The sequence below is a fragment of the Daktulosphaira vitifoliae genome, unplaced genomic scaffold (assembly GCF_025091365.1).
Source record: "Daktulosphaira vitifoliae isolate Bord-2020 unplaced genomic scaffold, ASM2509136v1 Scaffold_3, whole genome shotgun sequence".
Classification (NCBI taxonomy): domain Eukaryota; kingdom Metazoa; phylum Arthropoda; class Insecta; order Hemiptera; family Phylloxeridae; genus Daktulosphaira; species Daktulosphaira vitifoliae.
Window position 1 is genome coordinate 28,577,182 of NW_026099574.1, and position 26,903 is coordinate 28,604,084.

At 25.5% G+C, this 26,903-nt stretch overlaps 2 protein-coding genes across 3 annotated transcripts in view; both read right to left on the reverse strand.

The window, feature by feature from the left end:
* Positions 1 to 35: 35 nt before the first annotated feature.
* Positions 36 to 5,939, reverse strand: LOC126900810 (vesicle-fusing ATPase 1-like). Its single transcript, XM_050676769.1, has 12 exons — positions 5,734 to 5,939; positions 5,571 to 5,659; positions 5,268 to 5,495; positions 5,064 to 5,212; positions 4,509 to 4,641; positions 4,308 to 4,450; positions 4,022 to 4,221; positions 3,740 to 3,964; positions 3,567 to 3,677; positions 2,803 to 3,282; positions 2,396 to 2,739; positions 36 to 2,333 (listed from the first exon to the last, which is right to left on the reverse strand). The coding sequence occupies exons 1-12, from the start codon at positions 5,737 to 5,739 to the stop codon at positions 2,198 to 2,200; spliced, it is 2,244 nt and encodes a 747-aa protein (XP_050532726.1). The 5' UTR covers positions 5,740 to 5,939; the 3' UTR covers positions 36 to 2,197.
* An 8,421-nt stretch (positions 5,940 to 14,360) lies between these two features.
* LOC126900800 (Fanconi anemia group D2 protein) overlaps positions 14,361 to 26,903 on the reverse strand; it is a 14,024-nt gene continuing 1,481 nt past the window's right edge. The window contains exons 3-24 of one of the 2 annotated variants that reach the window (XM_050676747.1): positions 25,664 to 25,797; positions 25,393 to 25,605; positions 24,977 to 25,169; positions 24,717 to 24,910; positions 24,503 to 24,656; positions 24,345 to 24,442; positions 24,107 to 24,275; positions 23,872 to 24,044; positions 23,264 to 23,409; positions 22,000 to 22,106; positions 21,869 to 21,942; positions 19,655 to 20,036; positions 18,500 to 18,642; positions 18,181 to 18,427; positions 17,871 to 18,116; positions 17,643 to 17,802; positions 17,373 to 17,585; positions 17,087 to 17,312; positions 16,827 to 17,016; positions 16,609 to 16,758; positions 16,380 to 16,547; positions 14,361 to 14,533 (exon numbers count right to left, since the gene is read on the reverse strand). In XM_050676747.1, coding sequence (XP_050532704.1) covers positions 14,384 to 14,533; positions 16,380 to 16,547; positions 16,609 to 16,758; positions 16,827 to 17,016; positions 17,087 to 17,312; positions 17,373 to 17,585; positions 17,643 to 17,802; positions 17,871 to 18,116; positions 18,181 to 18,427; positions 18,500 to 18,642; positions 19,655 to 20,036; positions 21,869 to 21,942; positions 22,000 to 22,106; positions 23,264 to 23,409; positions 23,872 to 24,044; positions 24,107 to 24,275; positions 24,345 to 24,442; positions 24,503 to 24,656; positions 24,717 to 24,910; positions 24,977 to 25,169; positions 25,393 to 25,605; positions 25,664 to 25,797 — 3,930 coding nt within the window. In that variant the 3' untranslated portion in view covers positions 14,361 to 14,383. Of the gene's footprint in view, positions 14,534 to 16,379; positions 16,548 to 16,608; positions 16,759 to 16,826; positions 17,017 to 17,086; positions 17,313 to 17,372; positions 17,586 to 17,642; positions 17,803 to 17,870; positions 18,117 to 18,180; positions 18,428 to 18,499; positions 18,643 to 19,654; positions 20,037 to 21,868; positions 21,943 to 21,999; positions 22,107 to 23,263; positions 23,410 to 23,871; positions 24,045 to 24,106; positions 24,276 to 24,344; positions 24,443 to 24,502; positions 24,657 to 24,716; positions 24,911 to 24,976; positions 25,170 to 25,392; positions 25,606 to 25,663; positions 25,798 to 26,903 lie in introns of those variants that run through there. The other variant, XM_050676748.1, reaches the window with a different exon arrangement.

A 26,903-nucleotide genomic window follows, 5' to 3' on the forward strand; every position in this document is an offset into this window, starting at 1 on the left:
TTATTTTTAAGCTGAGACTATTAAATTCAAAAATTAATACTTAAGAGTTCAGTTAGAAAAGCTTCTATTAAAAATAACGAATACAAAATAGCTTAATCTTTAATAGATCAATAATTAACTCGTTTAAATGAGCTACAATTATTTAGTATACAATGTGATTCATTAAGAATAATATCTATTACTTTTTCGTTAATTAATAATTTTTTCATAATAATGTACAAATTTAATTTATTTTATAAGCAATGGTAAATATTAAGTTTCAAAAATCACATGAAAAGATTATTCCTAAGGGTAAGTTTTGGGGTAACTTTCAAAATGGGAATCTTTAATCATTTTTACAAAACAAAATGAAGTATGGACTGAATATAACTTTGACTGGTCATTTACCTGTTTTGTAATATTATTTTTTGAGATATAAGCATTTAAAGTTTTAGGTAGCTAGGGGGATTTCGCAACGTTTTATTTTTACTATAATACAATATTGCTAGTACCAAAGATAAGATAAAGCTTTATCTTATCTGTGATAATACTATGTTGCACAACCCTCTCGCCTTAAAAATTATAAAAACTTAATAATTAATACTTCAAAATTGTTTACTGGCCAGTTAAAATATTACTTAGTCTATTTTTTATGTAATAGTAAAAAAATAATTATAGGTTCCTGCATAACTTTCGAAAGTTATTCCTAGAAATAGTTATTCATATTATAAACTTGTTACTTATGCTTTAAAAAAACTATGAACATTTTTATGAAAAAATCACTGTTTAATACAAGAATTAGGGTATTTTTAATAAATCACATTCCATATTATACGAAATAAGACTTAATGAAGTAATCCCATAAGTCATTAAAATAATCTCGTATTAAGTAATATTTTTCATCTAATTTAAATACTTTTACAATAAATTTTTAATATAATAATACTAACAAACAAAACATCGAAATACATATATTCCAGTCAAAACAATATAATTTTAATGATATTAGTAATATTCTGTAATATCTCTAAAATAACACACATTTAAAATGTAATGAATTAATTTAGGTGCTAAAAAAATCCTAGTCATAATATTTTTACTACAACAAATAATCTATATGACAAAAGGCGAGCTAAAAGTACCAAGTATTTAATTCCATTCTTTAGACAAAAAATCGCCAAATTAAAAAGGTCATCAAAAAATATTTTGGTACCAATTGAAAAATCCTAAGTACATTACTACATATAATTATATATATATCGCCATACGCAACAAATAAGGAAGTAACTCAAAAAATTCAACTTTGAGATTATGAGGTATTTAGATTTAAGTTTTACTCTTCTTATAATAATTTTCATCAAAATATCGTAATTTTGGTTTGAATCGGAATTAAACTACTTAGAAAATTGATAAAAATATAGTGTAATTAGAGAATAAATTTTATTTTTGATCTTCTGAAAAGTAATAAAAAGTGAGTTACTGCCTTATTTGTTGAACATATCGATATATATTAAATAAATTTACTTGGACAATCTTTAATGAATTCTTAGATATTTAGTAAATTTAAATAATGATTAGTACAATAGTATTTAAAATTTATTTCAAAATGTTACATAAAAAAAAAGTACCATAAAAATTGAGTTTTATACGGAATACCAGTTCAATAATTTAACTGACTGAATAAAGGAAAAAAATATTAAAATAATAAAAAAAATTACACAATCAATTAAAAGGAAGCTTATAAGTAACTTTTCAGCTAGTATACAATGAGTTTTGCATTTTTATTTTAATTTGAATTATACCAAATAAATAAATGTGTTTTTCACAAATCGAAATCAAACCAGATTTTTTAAAGATCATGATAAGCCTTAAAATCACTATTATAATATAATGATTTGAAATGTATGATATGGTAACAAAAACGATACAACTAATAAAAAAAATTAACAAATATTAATAGTACATTAAAAAAACTTTTTAAACAATCAAAAAATTACTCAAGTTATAAAATATAACAAAAATAATAATGTAAAAAAACAATGACCATATTTTCAAGAGTTCAGTAATACTGTTATATACATCTACTTTGTTTTAAAAAAAGCAAAAATATGTTGAAAAAGTTAATAATAAGTAATTTTTCAAAAAACAACAATTGCATTTATGACTCTATTCATTTGGAATGTTTTCCTTATTTAATATTATTAAAATATTAATAAAATTAATGGATCATTGTGCCTAAATCTAAACATCCTTCTTCTTCCATTTTGGTCAAAAATTTGACTACCCGTTGTCTAGGTTCTGTTTGTCGTACCATATCAATGAGAGCCAATAATTTTTTAATACCAATAAATACTCTAAAAAATTAAAATACAATTATATTACTGAAATATTTGTTAATAAATTAAAATTTTTTTACCTATGACCAGTTACTTGGTTATATATTTTATGGATATCTTGTTCATTAAATAAATCAAATTGTTTCAAAACAGTTATAAGTTCTTCTGGTTTACTGAGATTTGGAACATGAAGAATAGCAGTAAAAGCAGAAAGCATCTCCATTTCTTGTAGTACTTCTTTACGACTACTAGTACATAGCACTAGTAACTTTTTACCTTTGGGTGGTTGTTTTTTTAGCAAAACAAGCAATGCTTGTAAAGTTAAATTAGAATACCTAGGACCTATTGGGCCATAATCCAACAAACGTTCAATATTATCAACCAAAATACAACTAAGTTGAGATCTGTAAGCATCATCAAAGATCTAAAAAAAAAATATTAATAAGCTTTGAATATAAAAACAATACAAATTTAATGAGATTCAAACCTTTCTTATTTGCATGCATTTAGCATTTTCAGTAAATCCAACCATGTCTTCTGGTGAACATACTTTAACAAATGGAAAGTCTGAATTTTTAGCAAGTTTAGCAGCTAATGCAGTTTTTCCGGAATTTGGAGGTCCTTCAATAAGAACAGATACAAGACCAAAAGTGTCGAGAGCACGTGCTTGTTGAGTAAGTAATTCCCCATCTTCTAATATATTTGTTACAGTAGATCCCCAGTTTATTATTCCTCTTGCTAGGAAATGTTCTAAAGCTTCAGCACTGGCACCAAATGCAGGTTTTATATCATGTTCTAAGGCATGCAAAAAATCATCTCGACAAACTTGAAGTTTTTCAGATGCTTCAGGATCAACTTCCACTTTATTTCCAGCTTTTATTAAACGGTTCATTGCAGTTGATTGAGCAGCACGAACTAATCCTTCAAGTTCAGCACCACTGAAATTCTTTGTCAAAACTGAGAGTTCCTGTTAAAATAAATTAAATTATTTACAAATGAATACTTCTAAGCACATAATCAATAAATATATTTAAATAACATTAGTCACACGTGATCAATTTTTATTACATAAAAATTAATTTATTATATAGAATTTAATAAATTTACTAATGATGAATAATCAAAACCTAATAAAAAAAATATAAAATATTTAAATAAAAACATACATTCATGTATATGTCTTAAGTTTTTATTAAATAAAAACATTATCTTGGAATACTAAATATATTTTATAATAATTAATATTCTTACTTTCATATCAACATCTGTAGCCATTTTCTTAAATTCTTTCATACGTGATGTGTGAATGTTCAAAATTTGATAACGTCCATGCTCATCAGGTAAACTGATTTCCATTTGTACCTAATAATAAAATAATAAAATAATTTTTTTAATAAACATTTTTTTTCAACTAGATTACTTACTTCTAAACGACCAGGTCTTAACAATGCTTCATCAATCATATCTCTTCTATTTGTCATTCCTATGACCAATATATTATTGAGTTGTTCAACACCATCAATTTTAGCTAATAATTGATTTACAACAGTGTCATGAACCCCAGTATTTCCACCAACAGATCCTCTTGCTTTACAAATGGCATCAATTTCATCAAAAATAATAATATGTAGAGAACTTCCTGATCCACACTAAAATTAAAACATAAAAATTTAAAAAAATTACAGAAATTAAAAAAACAATAATACCCTTTTTTCTTCCTCTTCAGCATCAGCAAAAAGTCTTCTAATATTTGCTTCAGATTCACCAACATATTTATCCAAAATCTGAGGGCCATTAACAATTTTAGGCTCATGGGCATTGAGCATTTTACCAATTTGCCTTGCCATCAATGTTTTACCAGTTCCAGGAGGTCCATATAGCAAAATACCTTTGACGTGTTTGCATCCTAAAAAGAAAGAGAACTTAGATATTCTTCATTTAAAACAAAATTTATCATCAGTATTTCAATTATGTTATAAGTAAACAACATACCTAATTTCTGAATAATCTCTGCAGGAAATACTCGGGAAGCAAATGCTCTTCTAAATATTGCATTAAATTCACTATCTAGACCACCAATTCCCATTTCATTAAAATCAAAATCAGGATTAATTATAGATACACGTGCTAACTGGCTAAAAAATTTAGGTAACTAATTAAACAAGAGAGTAATTTTTTAAAGTTTTAAGTTACCTTTTTGCTTTTCCAACAAGCATGATTGGAACATTTGAATTAACAACAAATTGTACTACAGTATTACTTAAAAATTTTCCATATTGTAACAAACGAGGTTTAGCGCCAGAATTTATTTCTTTATAATTTACCCCTAAAAATTGAAATTGAAAAAAATTATATATTTATAGAAGTATCTAAAATACAAATTTATTTAAAAAATATATAATAAAAATAAAATAAGCACCACTTCAATAAAAAATTATCAGTTGATTAATTTTTTTAAAAAGCATTAATCAAATTCCGTTTTATGTTTATCCATTTTTATAAAGAGAAGTATTCTGTTGTCATACAGAAAACAGTAACTTCACTTTCTTATAAATTTTAATTTAAAACAAATATCTCTAAAATTATTAAGCGGAGATACTTTCATGTATAATGATAGTATTTTATAGTTAATCAAAAATACCACTCAGAGATATTATCTTTTAGATGCAATAAATGGTTAATTAAATTTAAGCTATTATACTAATAATTTACAAAATATTAAAATATTTTAGTAAAACTTCAACTTACCTTCAAGACTCTTAACAACTAGCGACATTAATGGTTTTTCTGGAAGTGGAAAAAGTAAAGTTTGTGATAATGACAAAATATGATTTGAAAAAAGTACAAGAAACTCTTTTGCCATCATATCTGTATCAAATTGCTCATTGTTTTTTCCCCTAATAATTAACACACTTGTAAAAATTTTAAAGATCAAATAAACTTCTAACTTACTTTTTTTGTATATAGTCAATTTCGACTACAATAGTACATATTAAATCTAATTGAACATTAGCTGGGTGACTAGACAGAACATTAATTGCTTGATTAATAGATAGTTGCGCCCACTCTCGTTGATTTAAAGAAAATGCTATGCACCCTCGAGGAGGAGGATTTTTAACAAAAGCTATTGTAAACCAAAATTTGATATCAGGTTTAGTTTGGTGTTGAATTTCAATGTACCTGTATAGATAATTTGTTATTTACTTTGAGTAATGTAACCTAACATTAAATTAATATTTACAGAAAATTACTTACTTAGTATCATTTCGAAAATCCTCATCATTTACTATAGCACAATTAGTAATTGCCCAATCATCAGCTAAGCATTTAACTGCTTTAAAAATCTGAAAAAATTATTTTATATTAAAATGTTAAATTCTTTTACTCTTTAAAATTTTCTACATTAATTTTAACTTACCCCCATTATATTTTATGTTTTCTTTTATTTCAGTTTTAAAAGTTTATGTCTACAAATAATAATTATTTCTAATATTTTATGAAAGAAATTATGTTTACTAAAATTACGTGTTACTAAATTCAATTTAAAGAAACGATACTATTAACATGTTAATGTGAGATGAATATTAACAAATTCGAAATAATTTTAGAGTATAGTATAGATAAATGATCAATATCGTTATCACCAAAGTTATCACTGAAATTTAAAAATCAATAGTAGAAAGAGAATTGCGCATGAGTATTGACATAAATAACTTATTGTAAATAACATGTTGGCCGAAAATTTAAGTAGGTTAGATAATTTCAGCTTCATAGTGACTTTCTATATTTATTGGATAATTTTATAAGAATTAAAGGAAACAATTAAAGTGAAAAAGACAATTATAGGGCGACAAGTTAATATGTGTTGTTTCCAAAAAATAAAATATTGAGATAATTAAAATAGAGTGTAGTATTCCATAATGGCATTAGCATTAACACAATCAATAGATGGATAGATTATACAATAAATATAGAAATTCTTAATAGTAATGTCATAGGTGAAAATCAAGAAAATGTTCTTAAATATTTTAAATAATTCATTATTTAAATACTTAGTTGTATAAAATTAATTTTGATATGAAAAAAAATTGAGCGCTAATGAAATTTTTGAGAAGATCAATCCTCTAACACCCCCTAGTTTCACCTATGGGTATTGTATGTTTTAACTAACAACCCAACCTCTTATGTTAGTTTTTTTGGGAGATAATAATTTTGAGTGTAAGAGTGCTAATATCTTCCTAGCCCATCCTTAATTGCACCTATATTTGGTACACGACTTATGAATATATTTAATACTAAAAACATTATATCTAGTTTAAACCAAGAATTTTTTCCATATTTTATTTTTATTATTCATAACAATGTACAAGGAGAACATGAATATTTTAGCTTCGATGCGAAGCGGAGAAGGTATTATTACTATGATGTGTTTTTTTTTTTTTTGTGTCTGTTGCCACTTTTTCTCAGCTCTCACTGGACCGATTTCTTTCAAAAATACGTCAAAAGATCACAAATCGTATCTAGTTGAACACATTACCCTTAAAAATTGAAAACAATTCCCTTGTTCCCCGCAAATGAGGGAAATAACCAAAAAAATTACAAATTTAAAAATCCCTAATTTTTGAAATTTGTTCACTTTTTTTTCTTAAAACTTCCATTACTATTTGAAAAATCAACATAATTTTTTTTTATACTAAAACCTTAGATATTTACCTTTCATTTGATATCATTTTTTTGAAAATCTATNCTTACAAATTTAAAAATCCCTAATTTTCGAAATTTGTTCACTTTTTTTTCTTAAAACTTCCATTACTTTTTGAAAAATCAACATAATTTTTTTTTATACTAAAACCTTAGATATTTACCTTTCATTTGATATCATTTTTTTGAAAATCTATCACTTAACCTGCTCATTGGGGGGGATTTAAAATGACAACTTTTTTACAAAAATTAATTTTTTCAACTTAATTTTTGAAAATGTTCCGGAAAGACTGCGTCCTTTAAACATATATCAAATTAAAGCTTATTTTATGTACTACAAAATGAAAAAAAAAAATTTGTCCCGACGATCTATCTTCTATACGCAAATGGCTACCATATTGAAAAATATACTATTTTTGTATGATAATTATGGGTTTTGTATTTTATTTTAATAGAAGTTGATGTTGCTTTTGCAATTATCCATCAATTTTTTAAAATTAAACACTATCTACAGATTTGCATCGAAGCGTTTCTTATGATAGTGATTTTAATCACTGTCAGATTAAATCTATACTGGACCCTACTATGCAATGACTCCACTATGCCGCGACCCCACTGTGCTACCGTTTTTTTTATTACATATTCTTTATTTTGAAAATTTAATAAATGGGAAATATGACGTCATTTTTTAATTTTAACTTTTTAATTTATTTATAACAATTTACATAGATATTATTTGTTAAAAGTCTGAAAGATGCGGTACCGACCAAGGTTGGATTTAGCGAAGGATTTTTCAAAGAACTTGCCTCGTGCCTCAAAAACGTGAGGTATGGGGCAACATTCTGATACCATTAAAAATGTTTAGTTTTATATACTATACATAGAATATTTATGAAAAAAAATAATTTGAACTTCATAATATAATTATTGTTTTGTATTTTTATTATATGGGGCTTAAAATAGCATGTTAACATTTTACAATGGAATGACATTGAGGCATTTTCACCAGTGCCTAGAGTGTAAAAGCTGCATTTTGATATGGGTCTGTTTTTATACTGGTTGGCAAAGGTCGACAAAAAATTATTTTTGGCGCCTAAAATTGAAATCCGATCCTACCCAACTTAAAAATAATATCAGGACTCGATTTTCAAATAAATATCTAGAATATTTCAAGTCAAAAACGTCTTTTTTTTTTGTTAAATTAAGGTTAAGCGCTTGTGAAATATATTATATAAATTGTACTACAATTATTATTGCCTTAGGTCTCGCAAATCTTAAGGAAGACCCTGAAGGAAGTGAAATTTCAATGCGCTCAAGTGTCATGTATTATACATATTTAATATGACTATAAATTAGACACTGAAAATACTTCAATATATTTTAACATTGTTTTAAATTATATTTTCAAATTATAAATAACATTTAGACAAAAACAACTTATTTTTAAATATAAATTTTAAAAACGTGCCGTGATAAAATTAACTATTATAAATAGTGGTGTAATTTGGGTTTTATGTTTGGGGGGAATGGTGATAGCAGTGTCGACTTGGGACTCTGGATCTCGACGATAATTTTTCTTGGGATTCATTAGGGCGATTATTTTATGGTTCCGAAAGTAAAAAAATCGTGTTTTCATGATGAAGACTTCAGCATAAAATTTTAGACTAAAAATTTAAGTCTCTGATCGATCTTCCCATATTACACCGCTTTTTATAAAGTAAAATTTTTATAGTGATTTCTCTAGAGAAATCTGTTAGTTTCAAAAATTTTATCCAATTTTCTTCGTTTAGTGGGCGTCATGTAATCAAGTTGAAAAATTCGTTTATGAAGAAATTCATCTTCAAAAATTCTTTGAAATAGCACTCCATCTATTGCTGAATTTTGATTCATTACAAGGTTATTGATCACTGTGAATATTAAACTTAGATATTCTTTTCTTGTTGATTTTAAACGATTTGCACAAAGTTCATGGCTACAAAAACATTTCTTTATTAAATATAACAATAATATTGAGCTTCTAAAAAAAATCTTATGTGCGTCTTTATTATTTGTCTAAATTATGATTATTAGACATTTCAATTATACTTAAGGGTGTCAAATAAAAAGGTGTTTATCTATTTTCTTTTACACCTGTTCTTTGACTTCAAAAAAATATTTTATTTATAATAAATAAAATTATTTATTTAAATATTTTCTAATATTAAAGTTTAAGTAAATACACAGCTTTGATAAAATAATAAAACAATTGTTGAAAAATATAATATATAATATTTAATTTGTAATTAATATAAATACTATTAATGGAAGATTTGGTTTGATTTGAATGCTTCGTTTCGCACACAGATTGTTGTCTATCCGTTTACATAGGTGTATTTTATATTCCCCAAGTAGTTTAATGATTTTATACGGATGATATATTTGTGATTTTATAAAAATTACCCAAAGAGGTTCGTCAGTATTTAATTTATAATTAATATTAATGATACAAATTAGTCACCAGAGTGAAGTAGAAGGAGATATTGCTCCCCTGGAATTTGTTAAGTCACTAAACCAAGCCATCAAATGCATAAAAATTTAAATTTTGAAATCTTCGGTACTTTAAACTAGTGATGGACATTTTCGAATATTTTAAACTATCGAATAACTATTTAAATTGTTTTTAAACAACCAAATAGTTTATTTTTAGCATAAACTATCAAATATTTATAAAACTATTCGAATATATTGAGTAACTATTGAATGTTTTTACTATTCGAATAATTCAATAGATACTATTTGATATTTCCCATATTACTTTAAACGTACAATATTTAAAACGTTACAACACTGATTTTTTCACATCGTAGGATATTTTTCTCTAGGCATCTCTTCACAAGGGTTTCATATACATTTTGCGGAGATTTTAATATATTTTTTTAGTATATAAAGAATTTTTTTAGCTTCGATGCTTTTTTTTGTGTCAGTTACCACTTATTTTTAGCTCTCACTGGACCGATTTTGATGAACAAAACGTCAAAAGATCACAAATTGTTGTAATCGAATACATTTCCCTGAAAAATTGAACAAACTTCTCTCGTTCTTCGTAAATGGGGGACATCCCCCAAAAAATAACAATTTTAAAAATAGGTAATTTTTCATATTTTTAAAAATTGTTTAAATTAAAAATGCCTTATCTTTTTAAAAATTGGATGAATAAAAACAATTTTTTTATAGATACCTTAGGTATTCACCTATCATTTGGTATATTTTTTTGAAAATCTGACCCTTTACCTGCTCATAAGGACGATTCAAAATGGTAAATTTTCCAACAAATGAATTTTTGAAAATGTTTTGGAAATACTGACATTTTTATAGACATCTTAAATTAGAGCTTATGTAATATACTGTAATTTGAAAAAAAAAATTTGAACTCTGTCATATCTTTATGGTGAAAACTGACATCAAAGTTAAAGAAAAAGAATAACTCTTGTGAAAAACTGCAAAATTAAAAAAAATATATTAAATTATTGTACAAAAACTTATTTAAAAGTATTCTTAAGAGATTAGTGCAAATTGCATTGGTGTATTAAGAGAGGGGTGAAAAGGGATCAATATTTGTTTGAATATTGTACGTTTTCCAAAGTCACAAAAAAAAGGTTGGGTACACATTTCTCTTTCTGTACATTTTATTTCTAATTTCAATTTTACACTGTTAATAATTTTTAAAAAATTGCACCACTAAACGTTATTTTTATTTTAAAATACTTTACAATAAGAGTACACTACTTTTCAAAAAATAGTATGATTTTTGTCTCGTTTAGATTGAATAACTTCAATGAATATCAAGGACCCCATCACTGTAGTCTCCCCTTGTGAAAAGAAATTTTTTATTCATATTAAAATTATTTTACCAAGTGGTTTTTTTTTGTGTCTAGCATTCATTTTTCTCTGTTCTCACTTAACCATTTTTTTCAACGATAAGTCAAATGTTTTCAATTTAGGTATTACTCTTCACTACAAAAAAATGTCAATTTTACCAATTAAAAAGTTACTTAGCACATATTCTCCATGCACACATTTAAAATCATTAATTTCTAATATTTTTAAAGTAATTATTGTCGAACTAGGTTTGATATGATAAATGAAATAATTTTGCTGTGTTATTTTTTAACTCTAAGTGTACTACTACTATTCTATAATGTTCCAAATTTTATTTTTTTTGTCATCTTAGTTTGCAGGGTTTTTTAAAACGCGGGCAATCGTGCGGAAGCATACGTCACACACTCCTAGCGACGGCTCTGACATGAAGTTGATTGTTTAATTATCTAAAAATTTTGAAAGTATGACATCATACGATGTATAGCAATAAAAAAAATAAAGTTAAATAATAAGAGGTCTATGTAATTGTATAATAATACCAAAGTAAAGTTTATTTTAAGAGTAATAATTGTAGAGCAGTGATGTCAATCATTTGGCAGACAGGGAAGCGACTAGCCAAAATACTTAAAATCTTATTTAACCAATGCCTCTTTCCCTAAATAGCTTGAATAAATTTATTTAAATTTAAGTATAATGAATAGAAAAATTAACAAAAAGTATTTACAAATGTTTAACAAGAGCTGATATTCCCAGTCTAATGCTTTAATTATAATGAACATATAATATTAACTTGTCGATTAGTTTATGATTATATTACATAAATTACTTACTAAGATTTCCTTGAATTCATTGATACAAACTAAGATAGGATAATAAGAAAACACAAAATCGAACACTAACTTTTAATAAAATGTATAAATATATTACTGTCGCCTCAAAAGCAACACTATCTATCTCACATTTTGATCAAGATGAGTCGAACGATGGATTTAGATTTTTGATAAAATCAATACATAGCGTGCTAATCAAATAATAAAAAAACTCATGATAGGTACTACTATCAATTTCACAGAAAACTAATTTTTTTCTCTCTTAAAAATAATAAAAATGAAATGGGTGATGTTACTTCTTACGTGACGTGAAACATTTCAGGGTTAATTCTATGTTAGATCAATATGTACTATTAGTTTAACTAATCTAATAATAATAATGCACGATAAAAAAACTTCCAGTCACTACGCATTAAATGTTATTTTCTTGACTGCTATAAAATAATACGAAATTCAAAAATTAGGAAATTACTGATTTTCAAATTTTCATTTCCTTCACCGCATACAAAAAAAAACCACAAATGTCCTCTTCAGACGTGAATACAGAAGAGTTTGTTTTTTTTCAGGGGGATGTTTCAATATTGCTGGATAAATATTTTAGGTGAATTATTTAGGTACTCGGATTTTCAAAATTTTTTTTTCAACGAAAGTACTCGGTCACCAAACTTTGGGCAAATTATTGGCAAAGGTCAGACAATTTTTGCCCTCGAGCACTTTAAAAATTCGACCGTTTTACGACTTAAGGTTTGAAATTTTCACCAAACCCGCCCAATGACATTCCTGAGATATGATAAAAAAAACAATTCAATACATTCATTTTTCAACGATTTACGAGCTTTATTATTATTTTTTTTTATGTCCACGCGTATGGTTTTACTATGGGCATGAACTCATTTCTGCGCATACGTTTATTCTGAACCTTAATTTGTGTAATATGTATTTTTTTAGGACACTATTTTTCATTTGCTCATAGCATTATATTATATATATTATCAAGGAATATTATATGTTATATATAAATTTTAAGACGGATTAATTATATAAGTTGTACATTCATTATTAGAACAGTACATTATTAATAATCTTATTTTTTTCATATATGATGTATAAGTCAATGAGTTTATCGTATAAATTGGTATCCATCTATGACAACTATGCTGTCCAACGTCAAATCACCAATATTTTTATCAAAATTAAATATTTTACATAGTCCCACGTATAATAACCTGCTGATTTTTTTTGTAATTATTCTATATTATAAACACAATTATTGTAGTTAGAATATTAATAATTTTTGTGTTTACCAGGGTTGTATATTATTATGACAATAAACGCCGAAGACGCGTAAGGCTCTTAGGGCCCAGGATTTGGGGCAGAGCCCAATCTAAGCGAAGCCTAGTAAATTAATAATAAAATAAAAAATGTCAGAATTAGATAATAAAAAGGAAGGGCGAATCTATTTTAATTTTTACTAGTTTGCCAAGATATATTTTAAACAAATATGATTATTCTGTTTATCAATTTTTCAAAAAACATTTTTCAGATAGGGCCTATATACACAGACTATATTAAAATATATAGTCTGTGCTATATAGTTCAAAATCTGGCTCTGAGATTAGAAGGTTATAACTATCTAGCCCCTAAGAATACTTTGTTACTTTCTAATAAATATTTTTGAATATGAAGTACATAGACAATTTTTGATAACTAGGAATCAAATTGAAAAAAAAACTTAATATATAATTGTTGCCGCCTAGGCTGTTCTAAAAAATCCCAAATAAATATGGGGAACAGAACTTCGCCGTACGGCTTAAAATAGGGGCAACTTTTAATCAACAAAAATTTCTTAATTTAAAATTTGTTAAATGAAAAATATTTTTTGTTTATCCAAAATGGGATTGTTTAACTCAATAAATCAAATAACAACAACCAATTTTTTATTATTGCTGAATTAAATAATTAATAAATATGATAATCCATACTACTTACATTTAGTTATGCTCCATATGAATAAAATGAATTTATAGTAGTAGTACAATACCCGCAGTTTTATTGTAATAATGTACTAGCCAATGTAAAAAAAAAAAAAAATGAAAATGAAAACAACTGTATATCTTTAGAAGATAATATGGATAATGTATTTTGACATAAAACTTGAACGTTTTTCTCTTTCAATAATACAAAAAAAAAATAACACTTAACTAACAAGCCAATTTAACCTTACACTGTATAATATTACAACAGGTACATACACTACATTTTGAATAAAAAACGACCGAACAACACGAGCCGCTGATAAGGCGTCCTAACAGCTGATAGCGCACAAGCACTACCAGCTGACCACTCCCAACCAGTGCAGCTCTCACACTTGGCGCGAACAATAATAAATTTAAATATCAGTTTAATAAACTAAACTTTCCGGAACAAAACATTATTATATATTTTTTTCTTTATTACATATATCTTAAATTATATAAAAAGTAATATAACAAAATTCAAAATTACAGAAAATGACCTTTCATTTGGATAAATTAAAAATATATTAATAAACAATATTATATCATATTATTGAAAAAGTAACTTCTAGTAATAGAATTATCTTTTATTGTACATTTACATTTATTTATATCATTATTAAATTTTTGTTTTATATATATATATATATATATATATATATAATTATAATATTGAGGAATCTTCATCAGAATCATGTTCCTGAATTGAACTATTATCATTTAATAAATTAGCTAAATCGTTTGCTTCATTTTTATCACTTTTGTTTTGTTCATCATCATCATCATCATCATCATCATCTTCACTACTATCATTCTATTCATATTATTTAAAAAATACTATTATCATTACTCTTTAAGATATATATTGATGTAAAAAAATATTGTATGATCTTGCTGTGGTTAATACTTATTTTAGAAAGAGGGAAGAACATTATATAACTTATAAGAGTGGGAGGAATAGATCACAGATCAATTATTTTATGTGAAAGAGAGATAGTGTAAAGCGAGTAAAAGATTGTAAAGTTATACCAGGCGAGAGTGTAACTACACAACATAGACTGATGGTAATGGAGTTGTGGTGTACTGGAAAGAGAATAAACAAAAATAGAAGAAACATGGAGGAAAAATCGAAGATCCGGTGGTGGAAATGAAAGAGTTTATAAAGATGGTAAAAGAGAGGACGGTGTGGAATAGATTGGCTAGTTGTGTAAAGAATACTGCAAAGGAGATTGTTGGTGAGAGTAGGAGTAGAATGCTAGGAAACAAGGGAACCTGGTGATGGGATGAGGACGTTCAAAAAATCATAGAAAGTAAGAAAAAGCAATTCAAAGTATGGCAGAAAAGCAAAAGGAGAGAAGATTGGATGGAGTATAAATGCTTGTACAAAAAACCCAAGTGTGCAGTAAGTAAAGCGAAGTTTAAGAGGTATGATAGGCTAGGAACAAAGGAAGGCGAGAAAGAAATCTATAAACTTACTAAGGTAAGAGAGAAAAGCTCTAAGATTATCATTATATAAGGTGTATAAAAAGTGTTGATAATAAGGTACTCTCAAGTGATGTTGATGTGAAAAAAAGGTGAAAAGAGTATTTTGAAAAATTACTGAATGAGGGGGGTATCCAAAAGAGATATTAGAGAATATCTCTTGGAATGAGGGACTGGTAGATTTAATTAGTGAAAAAGAGGTATGGTAGGCTGTGGCATCAATGAAAAAGAATAAAGCAGTAGGACCAAATGAAATGCCAGAAGTATGGAAAATATTAGGCAGTGTTGGCATAAGTTAGTCGAAGAAACTTTTAAATAAAATCTTATTAGAAGGGAAAATTCCAAATTAATGGAGGAATAGTATTGTGGTGCCGATATTTAAAGGTAAAGGTGATATACAGGAGTGTGGAAATTATAGAGGCATAAAGCTTATGAGTCATAGTATGAAAATTTGGGAAAAGGTAATAGATAAGAGAATAAGAAATGAGACATCAGTATCTAAAAACCAGCTTGAATTTATGCCTGGTAAGTCAACAATAAAGCCAGTATTTTGTGTGAGGCAACTAATAGAAAAGTTTAGGGAAAAGAAGAAAAAGTATTTAGGATCAGTTGTGCAAGAGTGGTAGTATTGACGAGGATGTAAGACACAGAAATAAGTGCGGGTAGTTGAAGTGGAGAGAAACGTCCAGCGTCTTATGCGATAAAAGAATTCCAATGAGGCTTAAAGGTAAATTCTACAAGACTGTAATAAGACCAGCTATGTTGTATGAAAGTAGAGCAGAGATGAGAATGCTTATGTAGATGAGTGGAATGACTAAAAAAGATAGAATAAGGAACACAAGCATATAAGAAGGAGTATAGGTGTAGCGTCAATTGTGAATAAGATGAGAAAAAGTAGACTTAGATGGTTTGGTCATGTTATGAGGAGAGAAAAATCGGAAGCTGTAAGAACAGTTATAGAAATGAATCTTGAAGGAAGTAGAGGAAGACCAAAAAAAGAGATGGAGGGATGCTATTGAATGCGATATGAGGACAGCTGATGTGAGCGTAGATAATGTAGGAGTTGGGTGTAGGAGTTAAGTGGAAGTTTAGGATAAGGGTGGTCGACCCCAAGTAGTTGGGATTAAAATGAGGAAGAAGAAGATTGATGTAAAAAAAATATTTAAAATTAATTTTACCTGAGATAATATTTCTTCTCCTTTAATGTCCATATTTTTCATAATACCCATAAATAAAGCATCTGTACAACCATTCAATACCATAACATTTTTTACTTTCAAAATCAAAGTTTCTAAAATACCCCTTATATTTGGCAAATGATTACTCAGTGCATTATCTTTGACAACCTATAAGTAAGAATATATTTCATAAAGCACATTAATAAAAAATAATAATCACAATACTTACTTTAGTATAGTTACAAATATTTTGCATGTATCTAGTAATAACTTGTAAATTTTTTAGAACTTTTGATACTTCTTTAATACGTATTTTAAATAAATGTTGGCATATACTCATTCCTTCTACGAGAAATAGTTTTAATAACAATATAGATCCCTATAAAACAAATGCTATTAATTATACAACATAATTTAATAAATATTAACATTTATATTAATATTAACCTTTACAAATACTAAAAGATTGCTACGAGAATCTTGTTTTTTGACAATATGAACTACTTTTTCCATTACATAAATAGTTGATTGCCAAATAATTAAACGGTCATATTCACTATCAGAAGATTTCAAACAATTTTTCACAGATCCCAATAATGAATTTAAAATAACACTGATTAAACATTTTAAATTCATTCTAAAATAATGGTATAATCGTTAAATAATTTTTAAGTAAAATAAAAAATATGTAAAAATCAATAAATCACTTATTAATTGTTGGTAAAGTTTTTAGTCGGTCAGTTTTTGCTTCTATTACCATAACTTCTTGTTCCAACCAATCTACTATTTCTACCAATTTATCCAACTTGTTTTCGTGGCACTGCAAAAAAGTATCTAACAAAAATTTTATCTGATCATTATACTTGGGACCCTCTTCATGAGCTCCTTTTAGAGTATACCATTGTCTGGTTAAAAAATTCCAACATATCTCCCCTAAAAAAAAAAAATTATGTTTATATGCCATGTATTAGTAATAGATAATTTTTTTTTTACTTAAAATAATATCGTTTTCTGCATCATTTGAAAAAGTTTTTAATAATTGTATAAGAGTTACTAGACTGACAGCAGCTTCTAAATGTAGAATAATTTCTTGAAAATTTCTCAAATATATTATTTTTTCAGAAAGTAGACTTTTTTTGCATGATGGTCGCCTAGATTGAGTACTCTGACTAAATTCATTCTTATTGGTCATTTTTTTCAAAGCATCTAAAAAAATAATTTTTTTTAAATCAACTATAGAATATTTTAAATATTTATGATTACTTATTAGGAGATCTTCAGTATCAGAAGATTCAAAATCCTTCCACTGGAACAATATAACAATTGATTTTAAAATCAACCCAACACATTGTTTCATATAAACTGATTCATTCATAAACATTCCAGTAGAATCTAATATATTGTCATTAACTAATAAAAGATTCTGCAAATTTTTATGTAATAAATAAATATATACATATATATAACACAACTAATAATTATAATTATCACTTTAAAGAATTCTGAAAGTATTTCTAAATCAGTAAATAAATGTGGAAGGAGTTTTATAAAATTTCTCAGCATAGTTTTTTCAGGTACCAATGACACAGAATTAAATCCTACTGTTTCTTTTGATTTAATTTTAATTAATGGACTAAGTCTTTTATTTTTAAAAACAATATAATCCAATTTCTCAATAACATCTTCCATTAAGTAGCAAAATTCAGATGGCCCAAGTTCAGGTGAAAATTCTTTATCCTAAATAAAATACAAAAATAACTAAATTCAAAATATTTTTAATAAAATTTATTATTATAATTACTTTTTCAGGGTCAGGATTAATAACAAATTTCTGTGTAAGTATCAACCATGTGTCAATATCGAGTTCTCTAAAATAATCTTTGTAAATTTTTATATCAACACAATTATCTGTGTCTAATTGTTCGTTTTCTTCATAATTTCCACGAGTTATGTTAAAATTTGTTCCAGATGTTGTATTAACCGATATATTAGCACTTTCTTTAACTTTTTTTTCTCTTTTTTTTGTATTTTTTCCAATTTTCGATTTTCTTTATAGAAAAATCAATACATCACAAGTGTGTTTATTGTATATCATATATAAATATAATTTCAACTCTTACTTTTTGTTTTTGTTGAAATTAGGTTTTTCTACATTTAATCCATAATAACACAAGGGAGGAATATATTCAGGATCATACATTATTGATAAACATTTTTTAATTATTTTTATCAAATATGTTATAGTTCTCAAACGTATTAATACCTATATAAAAATATATATAACTTATTTTAGAAATAAAAAATAAAATTACAGATAAAAAAACAATGGCTTCATTAATATCAAATATATAAATTTTTCGATAAATCTATACTGTTTTAAATCAAATTATCTTTTACATAAAATTAAGAATTTAGAAAAATAACACAATCAATCTCTATAGTTCTACTAAATGTTAAAATAATTTATATATTGGACAATGATTACATTTAATTTAAATATACCTTTTGGTTTGGTTGATCTCATTATAAAAAACTCCTATACTAACTCATACACAACATATTCCTGACTAATCTAAGTAGGCTTTCTGTCTATATCTAATAGAATTAGCTATTATAGGTATGTATTTCATTCAAATTTTTGCTATGATATTTGAGATTTGAAGTGGATTTATAACAAGTATTTTTGATTAAAAAGTAAGTGTGAATAAAAATTTATTTAGAGGAGAAAGTTATTAAAAGTTGTTTTTATTCATCAACTACATTTGGGTACAACTTATAAACCTTTTTTGAATGCAATATATATAAAAATATAATAATACAAAGATATCAAGTTAGAAAAAATCAATTTTAATTTTTTTTGATGAAAATGTGTATTTAATAGATGTTTTAATATTATTGTTGAAAAACTTAATTAAATGTCTGTAGGATGAAATGGAGTAATTCTAAATGCATATTTGAGGTAAATACATAATTTTTTATTTCGGACTTACATTTAATATCATAGTAACATATATAAGTACCAGAATTTTTCAATCTAATATAAAATCAGCTAAATAATCTTAAGAAAAATAAATTTACAATTACCCCATTTCACCTTATAGAATAAATATGTAGAAAAAAATGGCACTTGTCAAAGTCTATGCGGTTTTTTTAAACAATTTTTATTTCCTGCAGTAAAATTTAGTTTTTGTGATAGTTGCTTCCCTATGTCATTGCTTCATATATTTTTAGATTACTTAAGATAAATCTATTTAAACATAAAAAAAGAAAATTACTTTATTGCCATTCTTTTGTTTGAACAAGTATGAGAAACAATTGATAACTTCATGAAACCAATTTACTGTATGAAATAAAGAATTCACAACTATTATTTGTTGTTCTGGTGACAGCATTTCAAAATTTTCTATAGTTTGAGAACTAGGCAATACAATAGGACATCCTAGCAATGCATCAATTTCACTTAAGTCTTCTCTTTCTAATCCTCTAACCAAACGAAACATTGATGTTAGAGCACTTGGTCGACAACTTTGTAATCCTAAAATTGCACTATCTATTTTATTGAATTCATTCATGACAATTGGACTTATATTAACTGCAATTATTTCATCAAGATCTTTGTCAAGACAAAACGTCAGTGAACAGTCTATCATTAAATTTCTAAAAAATATAATTAATTTTGAAAAATACATTAAAACTTGCATAAATATTTTAAAAATAATTAAAAATTTTCACTATACATTTTTAAATTATTAAACAATATAAGGTAATTAAATACTTGTTCTTTATAATAAACAAGATAATTGATTGACTATGTCCAATATTTTTTTTAATTAAAAAAAAAAACCTAGCACAGTAAGAACGTGACTAGTTGGGAGAAATTAAGATAATATTTGACAGCGTTTAAAATCACCATCATAAAAAATGCTTTGATACAAATCTGTTGAGTGTTTCATTTTTAGAATTGTTAAATTATAACTAAAATTATATTAGCTTATATTTCTTTAATTATATACTGATTAAAAATGTTATAAATACAATACCTGAATAAATACTTATTATAGTAGTTAAATGTAGTATGTAATAAATGCTATATAAATTAATATTTGACATGGTACTTTGTTTCCCTAAGTTGCATATTAAGTAATAAACTATATGAAAGTGTATTGGGATCTGAATCATAAGTGTAAAAGGGTTACTCTCTACAAAGACTAGGGTTGGGGGTTATAATCCCATTTTTTACATATGATTTCCAGTACATTTTCTAGGACCAGTCTTAAATCCCTAGCAACCGTGTAATATTGTAATTTTAACCAAGAAATTAATATAATTATATTATAGAGGTATATTTTGTTACCTTTATGGTAAACATGTATCAAAATTCTTAATATAATTACTTAGACATTTTTTAGTTAATTACTATTTCAGTTTTAAAATTTAAATTGTAATTTAATTAAGCTAATGGTACTTGAAGTGCTTGAGGATATATCCATGTTTACAGTTGAGTTCTGATGTTTCGGACTCATTGCAGAGTCCATCTTCAGAGTGAAGATTTTTACTCTGAAGATGAACATGGATATATCCTCAAGCACTTCAAGCAACAAGACAATCCATAAAAGTTTTAATACATTCATAAGCTAATGGTAGCTGGAACTTTTTTTATTATAAGATTAGGCCCTTTTTTCTTCTAATATACTTATTGGACATTAAAAGTTGCAAAAATTCTTCCCAAGAAAATATTTATAACTAACATTTAAATCTTTTCATTTTTTTTTTTTTTTGTAAAAAAAGGGAATTAAATAGGACTACTTATGTTTATGGCTATACCAATTGACCTAAACTATAGGCATAAATAATTGAGAAAAAAATTTGAAATAGAGTATTATAACATGAAAAACGGTGATTCTTTTTTTTTTTTATACTAGAATAATATATATTTTTTATCTTATAGTATATAACATAAGCTTTAATTTACATATTTTTGAAACTTGGAGTATTTTTGAAACATTTTCAAAAGTTAAATTGAAAAAGTTCTATTTTTTAAACATATGTTCAAGATTTAAATGCTCTATGTATAAGGGTATAGGGTTCAATTAAAAAAAAGTATATCAGATAAAAAAGTTTTATAAAAAGTTCTTATAAAAAAAATGTATTGATCCAAACATTTTTTAAAAAATTATAACAATGTGAAGGTTAAAAATAAGGTTTTTTTTTATATAGAAGGTAAGCTGCTAAAACAAATTTTTTTTAAACTTAAAGAAGATAGCATAAAATTTAATTAATCCAAATTTAATATTTTGTATCCTCTTGAGGGCAGGTAAAGACAGGAGTTTCAAAAAAAAAATTTACCTATTGGTAGATAAATACTAAGGTACAAATACATTGGATTAAACCTGAACTCACTATTAATGCCACCCAAATGAAGTTCCTTAAATATGTTCTAATATTTTTATTGTAGAAGTATTATAATTATTTATAGTAAATTGACTTACTCATTATTAAATTCATTTGCAGCTATTAAGAAACTATATTGAAAATTTTTTTTCATAACTGAAGAGACAGTATGCTAAACAAATAAAATGCATCATTTTATTATTAATTGTCATAATAAAAAAAAAATTACCATAAATGTTTTATCTAAATATGGACTTTGAAAAAGCATAATAGCAAACTGATCAAAAAACAAAATTTGAGAATCTGTATTTGCCTGAGTTCTGGTAACTAATAATTCTAGAAAATAAAATATGTTATTTAATATTATTTTTGTAATTATACAATATTAAAATCATTATATTAAAATAATAAAGTTTATTTAAATTCTACAATTGCAACATTTATAGTTCTTTTAAATATCCCTCACAAATATTTTCATCAGTGTTCAATAAATAAGGAAAAATGAAGTTGTTCTTATTGCACCAATAAATTATCTGTATCCCTAATTATTTAACACTCTGCATATTAGACGAAGATTAAATTTATGAAAATATATTTAAATTAATCATAATTAACAGCTTTTATATAATATTAACAAATTGTAAAGGGTAGGATTAGAGAGTAGGCAATATTGTATATGGTAATTCAAAGTTTACTTATATACCAAAATTCTATTTTATTGTATAGTTAATTTAACAGATTTTAGATAATATTATAAGCATAAAATTAAACTATGAAAACATTTAAAAGAATAAAAATTTAAAATACACATAGTTTTCAGAATGATAAGTAGTTAAAGTTCCCTTGCAAATTTTTTTGTCTAAAAATAAACTTTATTTTCAAGAATTGGAGGTGAAGGACAAGACATTGTGATAGAGAAAGTATCCATAAGGTTTATTATCAGACCTATAGAATTGAATATAAAAATAAAGATTCCACAATTTTCTACTAAGCTATTTCTTTGTTATTTTAGTGTAAAAGGGTAACATTTATGTTGAAATATGGAAGAACTATACAAAATAATTTTTTACAATAATGTATAAAAAAAATTTTTTCTTTGAATTCATACGAGACATTTTAATGCCTCGTACATATACAAAAATAACTAGTGCGTGCTACGAGTATGCACAGATGAAGTGAAACTTCTTTTGTTATGAAGATATCATGAGAAAATTGCATCTATTGTGGTTTATTAAAATTTTTTTGTGCATAATCAAAATTATTTAATGCTTTTTAAATAAAATTAATTTAATTTTCGAAAATACAGTGATAAATTATAATATAAAATATACTTTACAACATTTTTGGTCCCTCTGTAAAGAAGTTTCACTTCAAAAAAAAAAAAAAGTATTATTTAAGTTCAACATAACCATAAAATAAAAAAGGCATATATTAGATTACAAACAGTAATTTGATAAATTATCAGTTAAGATTATATAGAAAAAGTAACTAACCTATAAGTGAATAAGCTTCTCTAGCTTTTTGAGAAAGAGGTATAATTTCTTCAGATGTGGAAATAGATTGACTGGCTTCATCAGAAGATACATTGACTATATGTTTTATTAACATAATAGCACCAATTATTCCCACTCGTTGAGAACTAAAAATTAATTTAAAATTTTTTAAAAGAAATTATATTAATATACCCAAAAATAGTAAAAGAATTTTTTTTAAGTTTATTCAATACAATATTACAATTCAATGATTATTGTGTTAAATAATGATTAGAAATGATACAATTCATAGGCGTTCTTGCCGTATGAAAAAAATGATAGAACCCTACTATGATGTTAGGGTTCTATCAATATGTGATAAAATTAAATATAAGGTTAAGTTATAATTTGAAGGAGATAGTAAAATAATTACTTTTATATATCTCCCAAGAAAAATCTTAAGAATGCCACTAATACAACTTATACTAGAGTTATTCAGATATCAAATTTAAAACAATTAGCTTCAGTCTTTTACCTCAGCTAACATTTTAGCTTATTCCCCCTTAAAGGAAAAATTTTTGTTATAAATTGTTTTTTAAATATTATTTTTCATATTTTACTTTACTTACATTATATCAATAGAACACAACTCTTTTTGAACAAAAATATTTATTTCATCTTGAAAAACAGAACAATTATTAATACCATCAGGACCTTCTGAATAGGCAACTTTACATAGCATGTCCATAACTTGTGAAATTTCTTTTGTTGAAAAATCATATATTTTATTAATGAAGACCGACTGAAATTTAACTTTATATTACTAATTTTATAAAGTAAAAATTAATAATTGAAAATTAGTACAATCAAACGAGTAGATAAAGGTTGAATTTTGTCAATTCTTTGTTTAGTGAATTCCATAAGTATATTAAGAACAATTTCTACAGTTAATTTATTTCCAGTACCCATTAAAACAAGAAGTTCATCTACAATCCATTTACACCAGCATTGATCAATATTAATAAAACAATTCCTTTAAAATAACAACAAAAACTTATTATAAATAACTCAACAAGGAACTTGTAATAAAATTGACACTTACACAACCATACTTGTAACTACTTCAATAGAAATATGATCGGTTACTTTCAAAAGATTAGAAAATAAATCAATAAATGATTCAAAATATTGCTTGAAGACCTTAGTAAAATAATATATATAAATATAAGCTAAAAAAAAAAAAAATCACATAATAATTACAGGTGTGAATATTTTAAAAGTTTTCTCCATTAACTCTTGATGGAAAAATCTATTTTTAATACGTTCTTTAAATACTGATAAAATCAAAGTTTTTGTTGATGAATCATTGGAAGCTGATGAATATGCCAAAAATAAGATAACAACATCTAGCGATCTATGAAATTGATGTAAAAATTCTAATAACTATTATACGTTTTAAGAATAATTTGCTTACTTATGTTCAACATGAGTTTGTATTTGACTAATAATTTTGACCCATACATCAAGTAGCATTTTGCATGATAAAAATCTATCATATATACAACTAAATATGACAAGTTGTATGCTAGTCAAATTATCAGAAAGTGCAGTTTGAGATAATTTATCTAAAGTTCCAAAAGGAAGCTCACATCTTAAGCCATTAACAATCTAAAAAGTTAAATAGTTTTTAAATTAGAGGTAAAAAAAATGAAAAATGAACTTTTGTTTCGTTACTTTTTCAGCAATTAAGCGATCATTAACTTTAATTAAAAATCTCACTAATGCTGGAAGTATATCTGATGGTGTATGATGGATTTCAGGTATCATATCCATTTGAATAAATGCAAGATCTTCTTTACTAATGGTCAACTGACCTATAGTTTCTAAAATACAGGCCATGAGATCTTTATCATTCCTTAGTAGTTTGCTAGATAACATAAATATTAGTAAACTTGATGAATATTAAAACTTGTATAAATAGTCAATTAGTCTGGAGATGTCTATTTATCTAATTTTAATGATTATTTAATATTTAATAAATAATGTTTTCTTTGACAATAATTATAATTATAAATACCTTCAAAAATTCTTGTAAAATGAACATCCAGATTAAAAAAATTAATAAAAAATGAATAAACCTATTTCTATACCATAATTCATCATGAGCATCATGATCTTCTCTGTCAAGGACTATGTCAGGAATGGATAAGATCAATTCTCTTTTTAAATCAATGTCAGGCATTACATTCAAGTTATCAAATAATTTAAGAATAACTTTTTTTAAATCTATGATGCAGTAGAGCTGCTTAAATGGTTTAAGAAGCAAACGTACCCATATTTGTGTGGTCACTGATACATTTTCACTAAAATGGTACCATACACAATTAATAATTTTTATTAGAATATTATAAATAGACATGCCTTGGATCTTCCAAACTTATTTCAGCCATTTTATCAAACAAAAAGTCAATTAAATTTGTTTGTAGTTGAGGAATTTGCAACAAGAGACGAGTTAAAGAATCTCTTTGGGGTCTTAACTTATTTTCTGGTACAACCTAGAACAAAAATTAAATAAAAGTAGTCTTTTTTTTTTTAGCTTTGAATATATAGTATTTTAGCTTAACAATTATGTTTTATTACTGATATTATTTTTAACCAGCAATTTTTAGAAAGAGTGTAAAAGTTTTTGAAACTATATGAAAATTGAATGTAAGATGGTGGGATACAAGGATTGACACCATTATAACGTCATTAACTTACAACCCCCCACCTAAAAAAGTATTTAATATAATAAAAATTAAAAACCCAGCACAGGGGGGTCGCGGCACAGTGGTGACGTGGCATAGTTGGATTAAGTATAATAATATCTGACAGTGATTAAAATCACTATCAAAAAAAAAACGCTTCGATGCAAATCTTTAGATAGTGTTTAATTATAAAAAAATTGGTGGATTATTCCAAAAGCTACATGATCTGCTAGTTCCTTATTAATATCCTGATTAAGATAAAGTATGTCGAATAAAAAAGGGATATAAATATTATTTCTCATAAAAAAATTATATTGATCCATACACTTTTCAATAAGTTATAGCATAATAAAGTTGAAAATGGAAAATACAAAATCAAAAATTTTCACACAAAAATAGCATTCGGTAGCCATTTTCACCGTGAAGATAAGATAAAGCCGGAATTTTTTTTTTTCATGATAAAGTATATTACATTAGCTTTAATTTAAGATATATATAAAAGTGTCAGACTTTGCGGAACACTTTCAAAATTTAAGTTAAAAAAATTAATTTTTTGTGAAAAAGTTGTCATTTTAAATCCCCCCCTGTGGGTAGGTAAAGGGTCAAATTTACAAAAAAAATATACTAAATGAAAGGTAATGATATCATGCATCTATATAAAAAAATTTTTTATTGATATGTTCATTTTTGAAAAAGTTACGGCAGTTTTTATTAAAAAAAATTTCGATAATTAGCGATTTTTAAATTTGTAATTTTTTTGGAGGTTTCCCCCATTTACGGGGAACGAGGGGATTTTTTTCAATTTTTGAGGGTAATGTCTTCGACTAGATATGATTTGTGATCTTTTGATGTATCATTGAAAGAAATCGGTTTGGTGAGAGCTGAGAAAAAGTGTTAACAGACACAAAAAAAAA